Genomic DNA, 10,465 nt, shown 5'->3' with positions numbered 1-10,465 from the left:
AGAGGGGGGGCGGAGCGGGGGCCGCGCTCAGCCGGGGCCGCCGCCGTCTGCGGAGGGGCCCGGGCGGCGCGGGGGCTGCGGAACGAGGAGTTCGCAGGTAGGAAGGGACGCGCGAGGAGGAGGAGGAGGGGAGAGAGGAGGAAGGAGAGAAGGAGGAAGAGGAGCTGGCGGTGGTGGCGGAGTTGCGGCTGCCGCGCCGCCGTCCCGGGGGAGGGGACGCGAAGCGGCTCCGGGAGCTGCGCTTTAAACCCCCCCCCGCCCCCCCTCCCCCGCCCTGTGGGAGCGCACGGGCGCGCGCGCCGCCCCCCTCACGGACCGGGACCCCCGGGACCGGGACCCCCCAACTCTGTCCCGGTATCCCCGGGATCGGCCCCCGCGCTCCCTGGGCCGGGGGGCTGCGGCGCTGCCCCGGGGGCCGGGAGGCACAAGTCCGGGAGGAAGAAGGGGCCCGGCGGGGCCGCGGAAAGTTGAGAGGGGGCCGGGGCGGGTGGGGGGCGGCGGCCCCTGAGCCCCGCGGAGCAAATGGCGACGTGACACACACCGAGCGCGGGGCCGCCCGGCGGGAAGCGGCGGCCGCGCTCCCTCGGCGCGGCCGGGACGGGCGGCGGCTCCTTCCCTGCGTCCCTCCCTCCGCCTTCCCCGGGCTCCCCCCGCCGCCCCTCGCGGGGAGCCCCGCGCTCAGCCCTCAGCCTCCCCCGCTCTTGTTTTGCAGTGTTGCCCGTGCGAGGAGACGTCCTGGAGCTGGAATCGCTCACATAACCCTTAAAGATGAAGGTAGGCGGCTCCGGCGGGAGCGGGGATCGCCGCCCTGTTCGCCCGCCGCTCTGGAGATTTCATTTTTAATCGCTCTCCGTCTGGGCACGGCAGCAGTGGGAGAACGCGGGGTTCGGTGCGTGCTGTGAGTGCTGTTCCTGCTCCCCGGCGAGGTGCAGGTGATTTAAAGCTCTCACCGCCGTGCAGGAGCGCTCGGAACATCCTCATCGCCTCTGAGTTGTTGTTGTCCTTCGGGCTCCCGTCTTTAAACGCTTCCTGTATCAGCAGCTGCTATGGCAAGTTTGCAAAACCACAGCTTTTGTCCCGCCTTTGCTGTTGCCGGTTTGCTCAGTACAAAGGCTCAACAATTGCAGTATAATTTACAAAACTTTTCCTTTTCTCTTCAGAGTTGAATGAAATATCAAGTTATTAAAAAAACCCCCTAGATATCCTATTCTATTTTAGATTCTGCACCCATTTCCTGTCTTTTCAATGTGGTTATTTTGTCCTTGTTTATCAGTTGTAATGAGCACAGTGAAGTGAAATGTTGAGTATTAAAGTCCAGGTTAAGGAAAACGTGATGAGTATTTCTCTTTAAAAATGCACTGGCAATTAAGTTTTAATAAAGGCATTCCAGGAAAGAAAAATAATTGTTAAGAGCTGTTTGAAAGATTGCAACAGATTTCTCTAGAGGTCTCCTTTTAGTCACCAGGAAAGAAATCCTATATATAGAATGTTATAGACTTAATTGTAAGTGTAGGGATGACACCAATCTCAAACGTTTTAAATAATCAGTGTCATTGGATTGCTTATAGCTGGAAAAATAACAGCTGTCTGTTGCCTTTTTGTGTAGAACCTACTTGAATTGATAGTTGCTCCTCTACTTTGTTGCCCTTTTATAAGCAGATGTCCCAAGTATCAATGAATACACTCAAAAACATTTCTGGGAGAGGCTGACAATGATTTGACAGGAGGTGTGTGTCAACATCAGTGACAAACCAAAACTTCCTGTAACTTGTTTGTTGGGTTTTTTTTTTCCCCTTTTGAAGACCTCTGCGATGGCAATCTCAAGGACAGACAATTTCTCCATTAAAAAGCCAACAGGTCTAAAAGCCTAGGTGCAAAATGAAATACCCAGTGATGCAGCTGTAACTGTAAGTAAGAGCTAAAGTTTGTTTTTGTGATTTTGTTCCCCTGCAGGCAGCAGATGAGCCTGCCTACCTGACAGTGGGGACTGATGTCAGTGCCAAGTACCGTGGTGCCTTCTGCGAGGCAAAGATCAAGACAGTGAAGAGGCTTGTGAAAGTCAAGGTGAGTGCTGAGGCTGCTGCTGGTTTTGGTAAAGCATTGTGCTGAAAGGGCTCTCACAGGACATCCTACTCCTGAAGATTAGAAAATGTTCATCACTTCACTGGATGAATTTTAAACAACACTTAAATGTGGTTTTTTTCATATTCGGTTGTTTGGTTTGGGACGAGTTGTTTTTTTGGTTTTTTTTCTTTATTTTGGGGGAAAATTTTTTTTATTACATTTTTTAGTGGGATGCTGGAACAAAAATGAGCTTTCTTGCTTCTTTTTTCCTGACTGCATTTGTCTTCTGTTTTTGAATGCATCAGTTTCCCAGCAATAAGTTTTGATGTCACAAATACAGGATTATGCCTTTTCATGAATAATAAGGAATAAGAGCAACCTCTTCAGAAGCAAAAGTTCCATTTCATACCAACTGACACTCTCACTTTTACAGTTTGGAACTGAAAAGGCAATGCAAAAATAAGTCAACAGCAAGAGAGATGGCAATAATTTGTTTCTTAGGCCAGGTTTTTAGCAATGCCTAGGGTAATATTTAAGTTTTGAGTATCTTGATGCAGCTCTAAAGCAGCACGCCCTGGCTGTAGCTGAATTTCTGTGCATGGATAGCATTGGCACATAGTATTCATTCACATTTGCAGGGCTTTTGGAAAAACAACCAAAAGACAAAGTTGTCATTTTGATGTTGCAATACTGTTGTAAATGCCACTATTTGAGAATAAGAATAAAACATTGTTAAATGCAAGTTAAAACTGAAAGTAAATACAGAAGTTGTTGTTCTTCTTTGTCCTGTTAAAGTCTTCCTACTTCCTACTTTTGTGCCTGCTGTCCAAGATATGTAAATAAGTCATTAGTGACCCAAAATCCCCAACAAATTGAGGTGAAAGCTGCTTTTTGCAACTATACATCCAAGCTTTTGTGTGCTTTAATGCTTAGATCAAGTAGAACAGCCCTCAGCCTCTTCAGTTACATATATAGATCATATCACTTTATCAGAGTGCTTTTCATCAATAGAAGAAAATCTAATTCAGATACTGGAGTCTTTTGCTTGTTCTTAATAAGTACTTAGGGAAACTTGTGGTGTTCTTTGAAATGTGTGTTAATGAGAAGCTCTGTAGGAAGCAGCGTGCAAGTCTGACAAGCTTGATTTTGTCTGCATCTTTGGTCTGGTAGAGTATTTAGCCTGTTAATAGGTAGGAGTTTCTTTTTCTCATTAGAATCAGATGCTTTATTACTCCACGATAAGATGTGGAATTACATGAGGCTGCTGTGACTTGGTGGAAATTCCTGTCGCTGGCTCTCAATTATATTATAACAATAGAAGTTTTAACAAGCTAAGCCTGATACTGTAATTAAGAGTGTGTAGGCACACCCTGGCACGCTTGCCAAGAGTGCAAAAAGTCCAAAACGTCCGGTAGCCTTTTCCTTAGCAGCAGGATTACCTGTATTCATCCCTCTGCAATTTTTATTTTAAATTTTGTATCAGCATAAAGTGCATTTTTAACCTGGATGTGTGTTAATACCGCTGCTGTTTCTGCATTCCACTGGTGTTGTGTTTGTAAATGCAGCTACAGTCTGTGCTTGGAGAATAATTGGGGGAGCCAGAAGAGTGGATATCATTATCAAAGCAAGCTTCTGGAGCTTTTGATTCCAGAAAACAAATAGAAATTTTGGGTTTTTTAAAATGAAACTGCATAGGCTGATGTGCACACAGTTTCCTCACTGTTCCCTTCTAGAATGTAGGTTTTTAAAGGGAGAAGCAGGGTTTACTTACACTGTAACTAATCCCTGTTTTCATCACGTGGGTGGTGTTCCACATCTTTGCCATATGAACTTGTTCAAGGTGGCAGAAGTGCTGTTATCACAGCCAGTTTGGTGATTTTTTGATACATTTTTAATAAAGAGAGATTCTTATTTTTGTTGTAGTTTAGTATTGAAAGTGTTGTCAGTGAAATGCCACAGTTGAATCAGTGAGAAAAAAATACCACTGCTTACTCTTCTCATCTGGAAGCCCCATTCCAGGTTTGCCCTGGATTGTGTCAAATTCTAAACTCACCTAAAAATGTATTTTCTTTGCTTTGGAATGACTGGTGTTTGATTTGCCTTGTTCTTTAATTATGATGTTTCAGATGAAAAATTAAATGTGATACTTGGGGCTTCCTGTCAGTAAAATTGGCCATGCCAGATGTTTTCTGTTGAGTAACATTTGAGTTTAATTGATAATGTTAATGTGGATAATAAGATCTTTATGTGTATATATATATATATACACACACACACATTTTCTTGTGTTTTTTGTGTGCTATTAAGAAATCAGCTGTGTATTAAAACGTTCATGCATATCTTTCAGGTGGTCTTGAAGGGGGATAACTCAACTCAGTTAGTGCAGGATGACCAAGTGAAAGGACCTCTAAGAGTATGTATATTGCATGTCTTCTTTTGGTAATCACATAAATGTCCTAAAACTCTTAAATGTTGAAGTTGTTTGGGTGGGTACCTGTTCTTCACGATTGAAATCAACAGAAGGAGGCTCATCACACAGATTTGATGGAATCAAATCTGAGGCAAAAGTTAGTCTTAATTTTTGTAGCTGTTTATGCTTCTCTGTGTTTTGTACTTGATACACAGTTTTGCCTGCACAGGGATTTTTGTATCTTCTCATAAAATGCAAAACTTCTTATAAATAATGAAATGTTGAAACTTCTCAGAAGTAATTAACAACTTGAGTGCCAATCCATGTTCAAGCCCATTAGACAAGAGTAAATACAATTACTCAGTGTTTTAGAATAGTTGATGTATTTTGTATAAAAAGGTGTTTGTATTTTCATTCTGTGTAACAGTTGTATGCTAAAATGCAGAGCTGTGTTATAAGCACTGAATGCAAATAGAGTTCTCCAGAGAGGGTCATCTTGCTTGTGTTTGTCTTTTCTGTGTTGCTCCTGCAGGAACACCAAGGCTGCTACTGAAATTCTGACAGTAGAACTGTGTTTAAAGTATTAGAAATACTAGTAATTGAATGATTATCACTAATGAATTAATGACTTTGGATATTTGTTTTCTGTTGGCTTTTTATTTCTTGAGATGATGAAGTCATGCTGAATTTAGATGTTCTGAGTTTCTCAGTGCTTTTGTGTCTACTTGTAGTTCAGCCTTCCTGCTGAAGGACCTTTGTTCTTACCTGTAACCAAACAGGGTCTTACAGTAACTAAACTTTCAAAGCAGCATTTAGCTAAATGGAGTCTTAAAAAGTAAATCTGGCTTGCTGGGAGGATCAATGTGTTTCTATCAATTTTCTGAGTGTGGGCTTCCAGGTAACCTTGAGCTGCTCCTTGTTGCAGGTTGGAGCAATGGTTGAAACCAAAATGCCCGATGGATCTTTTCAGGAAGCAGTTATCAGCAAGCTGACAGATGCCAGTTGGTACACTGTAGGTGAGTGGCCACGTTTCATTTATGGGCTGTAATCTTTGTTACCTACAATTAGAAATATATTGTTCAGTGTCAGTAATTACGTCTTGTTTTGGACAATCTAAGATAGTTTTTGGAGAGGACTTTTTTTAAACTTGTCCACATCTTGATTCCTTTTCCATTTCAAGCAGGATAATAATTAATTGTTGTTCAGGGAGGCTTTTGCACAGGTAATTGCAAGGCTGGATAGTCAAGTTTTATTTGACACAATGTACCTGTAATGATAGTGGTTGCACTCAGTGAAATTCAGAATAATTTTTGCAGATTTTAAGACATAAACCTTGTAAAATCATTCTTCCAGCTGAAAATCAGTGGCATGAAATGAATGATTGAAATATATGAGCCTCCTTGCACTGTGTGCAAGCTTGTACACAAGGAAAACATGGATAGAAGACAGAATCTATTTCTTTTTAAGAGAAGAATTACATACCACACAATAAAAAGAAAAGAGGAGACATTCATTTATAATGTGAATAGCTGTTTCCTTCAATAAAATTTTCAAATAATGATCTAAAGTAAAATAGAAAACTACTTTTCTCCTCATGTTGGAGGCTCATGTGGTGTTAAGTGGTTGAAATAGAAAGTTCAGAATGCAGGGTCAGCGAAATGTCAGTGTTGAACAAGAATTCATTGTAAGACAAGTTTCCTTATTTTCAATAATTCTGATCTCCAGGATTTTCTGAAACAGCTTTAAGAACAGAATGACAGAACTCAGGAACATTCAAGTAATAGTACAGAAGCAAATATAAAAGGACAGTATTTGAATCAGAGGGCTTTGCAAGCGTCCATCCTTTTTTTGCACAACTTTCTTACAGCAGTGGAGCTTTCTATTCCCTAATAGTTGCCTAGAAGGAACATGCTCTTGTTAATTGTCCTGTACATGCAGCTCTTGGGCATTGCTTTGGAGATCAGGACTTGTAAATTTAAACTCTGTGTTTCTCATTAGCTGCCTTGGGTACCAAATCTATTCAGTTTTACTTCATATTCTTCCATCCTCTCTTGAGGAGTCCTCTGTCCCATGAACTCTTAATCATTTTGGTTCATTAACCCCTTTTTAAGATTTAAATAAGCTGTTTTCAGTAATTCAGCATTTCTTTTGCAGAAGGTGAGGTTCTGTTGTCTTTGCTGGGATGAGGACAAAGCTCTGCAGATAATTTGGAAGGATTTATCGCTTTATGATTATTATTGTTAGTGAGTGCTTTAAGCTGGTTGACAAAGCTCACTGTTCTATGCCTATTTCTTCAGGATTATAACATTGCTGTAAAATTGTAGTGGTTGTCAGGTCAGGGAGGAAAGGCAGGATTTTGGAGTGCAGAAGATTTAAAATCTGCTTAGTTTAGTACTGTGGTGTGACATACTTGAGGTAGAACACAGGACCTTTAACTTCTCTTTATAGATTTTCAGAGGTTCACCATTCTATTACAGAAGTGATAAGAAACACAGTCTTGCACAATTTCATGGTTTATGAGTTAACATTTTAATTGTAGAACTCCCAACTGATTTCAGTTTTCAAGTAGCACTTTCAGCTAATTCTGTTTGAATTTCAGCCAGAAGACATTTGTCTTCTTACATTTGACATGTGAACTTTAAATCCTTTGTTTGGGGGATGAGTTTTGTCTGTGTTTTCTTTTTTTTTTTTTTACTTTCTTTTTTTTTTTTCCATTTTCTTTTGAGCAGTGCATTTCTGCCAAAAAATCTTTACTTGATGAGCAGGAAATTTGAACAGTGAATAAATGCTCTGCCCTGTATTAATGGATTGTTGTTTATATTTAACAACTTGTTGAACTCTCCCCAGTTATGTAAGAGAGAAATCATGCATGTCGTGATTTTTACTTCACACATTTATTTAAGTGCTGTTCCTCAGAAACTTGAACCAGTGGATTAATTAACTATTGAAATTTTCTTTCCCCAAATAATATTTTTTGACAGGCAGAATGGAGAAAAGAAAAATGTTTTCCACATGCAAATGTGTTATGACTGCTAGGATTTTGTAAAAGTTTGGAGCTCGGGGGGGATTTAAATAATTTTATGGTAAATGAACATGCAGAGCTGTTACATGGTGCTTTAACTAAGAGAATACATTTGTAATTGTTGGATTTAAATCTTAGGAATATTTTTGTTAGTTCTGTGTGGAGGGTTGCTTGTTGGAGTTGGAAACACAGGTAACATTGGCCAGAATAAGCAGATCATCAAGTTTGCATCGTGGTTCTTCTGTAGTTAAAACTGGGAAAGTGTTTTAGCTTGAATGCAGGAATATTGACATGTGAAAAATAAGCTTTATCTTCAGCCTGCTGCTTTCATTGTGTCTTTGCAGAAAGTTTTGGATAGATATGAGGTGTGTATTTATGTTGCTGGTAAAGCAAACATTTGAATTGGTTGCTTTTTAGTAGCTGGTGGGTGTGCTGCTCCACAGCCTCCCTGACTGATGCAGTCACAGCTGAAGAGCTGAGGAGGAGATGGATTAACCAGACTCCAGGTTTACAGGATGCCTTCCTGAACATTTTGGGATGAAAAGCACGAGGGAAAGCTTGTATTTCAGTAGTTGGTGCATTTCCCTATTTGTTCTCTCTTATCTAACATCTCTTTCTCAGTGATCTAAAAGCAAACTGATCTCTGGCTAGTGAAACCAGGAATATGTACAGGCAAACATTTTCAGAGTATTAAGTACAGCTGTGTAAAAAATGCCAAAACAAACTGCCTGAGTATCTAGCAAGAAGTGATGATGTTCACTTTTGCATATCAGTTTCTCTGTTTCATGTAGGGATGTCAAGGAGAAAAGTCACCTGAAACAACTTTGCTTTTGTCAATAAATTGAATCAGTGGAAGTGCTGAGCTTGCTATAATAGGCTACTTTGCCACCACTATAATGCAAGAGCCACAGTGATGATGAGTTTGTGTATTTCAACAGTATCTCCTGTCTATTAATGGTGTTCATGTACCCAGAATAAACAAGGCTTTATTTTTATTGTAGCTTCAACAGAATCACTTTTTGACCTCTTTTTATACGACAGTGATGCTAATCTAGCCATGTAGTCCTGTTGAACATTTCAGCTGTGATTTGGAAATACTTCTGAAATTACCTTTGAAATTCAGCTTTTCAATGTGGGCAGGTAAAGAGGCAAAAGGTGTTTGGAGTGGAAGTTTAAAACTGTCTGGGAAGTGTCACTGGACAAGGCACTCCTCAAATCCAAAGTGATGTGACACTAATAGGAGTTTAAGTTCTTTGGTTAACAAATGGTTCCGTGGGACCTGATGATTTTACTAGGTGATTCAATGATTTGATGATGTTTTTCTTTAGAATGCAGTTATCTAAACTGAACTTCTTTAATTTACAAATGACAAAATACTGCATTGATGCTTTTGAAGTGCTGAATATATTGTTAGGTGATAATTGCATAGAACTAAAATGGTCTGTCACATCTGCTTTAGCTGAACAAGGTTTGAACTACAGTTTACTGAGTATACTATCCACCTGATTCTCTGTTAACTTGTAAAATGCTTCAGGTAAATACTGAAATAATGTCTGAAATGACTGACAAACAAAGAAACCACAACCCAGACCACACCTTACAAAGTGCATAGTTGTATTTTCCTTCTCTCACACTCTGCCTGGAGTCTTACAAGCATTACCAGAATTTCAGAAAACATAAATCCTTATGCAGATGTTCTTTGAGGAAGCACTTTTGTGTCACCTCTTGTGTCACAGAACTAGAAGTAATGTAATATATATATAAAAGTGAGAAACAGGATTTCACTTGAGCAAGCATCCAGGAGTTGCTGTTAGAATGGCCTGGCCTGCCCCATATCATCTCTCCCTTGAAAAAGCTCAGGTCAGTGATCTGTGTATGCTTAGGTATAATAATAATAATTTTTATTATGTAATATAATTTCTAGAACTTTAAACAAGTTTAAACAAAAACAGATCAAATACATTGAGGCTTGTATTTTGCTAGGTAGACTAATGGAAAAGTGTTTCTAAAGAAAGAAGTAAGAAACATGTATGAACTTTCAGTAATGTTTCCTCTGAAATGAGTAGGAAGTAGGAGAGGGAAACAGTGAGAGGTATTTGCAGTTTCTAGCAGACCTTGCTGTCAGTTATTAGGATTTTATCCCTTACTTGAGACTTTTGGCTTTCAGACACTCCTGAGGCACCTCAGTGAGCCCCACAGCTCTGCTGGTGGCTTCTTCCTCTCATGTAGTCATGATGGCAGTTTCCAGGAAATGCTGAGTGAAGTGTGTGCTGAGATGAGTTAGAGACCTGGTGCTTGTTCTAGGTATGAAATGTAGTCTCAGCCACCAGCTGCATCACTTCATGTTGGTGGTGAAGTGAGGTCACAGAAATTAAAGATACTGAGGACTTGGTTTTAGTCATCTTGCATGTTCCATGGATGTTGAAAATTTCAGTTCATAATGTTGAGAATATTTATCAGCAAATGAACCAACATTGATATCCCGGGACTTCAGGAGCAGGGCTGCTAACAGGAGCTATTTATAGTCACATTTTCCTATTTTAAAGCAAGTTTTCTTCTGATGCTTTTTGGAGATACTGGTCTTGGGTCCACTTGGTCTTGGGTCCACTGCAGCTGTAAGCTCTTACTGCCCCCACAGCCAGCTGAGTCCATCCATGCCAGAGAGCTGTTGGTCTGTCCCTTCAAAGCTCGACCAGCACGCGTCCTGCTGTGTGCCAGGCACTGGCCATGTCTGCAGGGCTGGTTTGACCTGTTCCCAGCATCCTGCTGAGCTCCACGTGGCAGGAGCATCATCTCTGTGCTGGGCATGTGTCACCCAGGAATCCAGAACCACAGGTGTTGGCCTCCACTTGGCTGGTATTCTCCACCACCATCGCCCACCATAAATTTGTTCTTTTAATACTCGCTTGTGAGGATTTTGTGGATTTGTCCAGAGCCCTTCTATGGGATGTGTTGTGTAAGTACACCTG

The 10,465-nt window shown here is 41.1% G+C and overlaps 1 protein-coding gene across 5 annotated transcripts in view; it reads left to right on the top strand.

The window, feature by feature from the left end:
• The first annotated feature begins 3 nt into the window (after positions 1–3).
• Positions 4–10,465, top strand: part of ARID4A (AT-rich interaction domain 4A) — a 48,524-nt gene continuing 38,062 nt past the window's right edge. The window contains exons 1-6 of one of the 5 annotated variants that reach the window (XM_041413133.1): positions 4–97; positions 713–774; positions 868–1,049; positions 1,954–2,064; positions 4,412–4,477; positions 5,400–5,490. In XM_041413133.1, the coding sequence (XP_041269067.1) occupies positions 1,047–1,049; positions 1,954–2,064; positions 4,412–4,477; positions 5,400–5,490 (271 nt within the window). In that variant the 5' untranslated portion in view covers positions 4–97; positions 713–774; positions 868–1,046. The other 4 variants (XM_041413105.1, XM_041413106.1, XM_041413124.1 and 1 more) reach the window with 4 other exon arrangements.

The sequence above is a fragment of the Onychostruthus taczanowskii genome, unplaced genomic scaffold (assembly GCF_017590055.1).
Source record: "Onychostruthus taczanowskii isolate IOZ18803 unplaced genomic scaffold, ASM1759005v1 scaffold103, whole genome shotgun sequence".
NCBI classification, from domain to species: Eukaryota; Metazoa; Chordata; class Aves; order Passeriformes; family Passeridae; genus Onychostruthus; species Onychostruthus taczanowskii.
The sequence above is the reverse complement of the archived record's forward strand: the minus strand, read 5'-3'. Positions and strand labels throughout refer to the sequence as shown.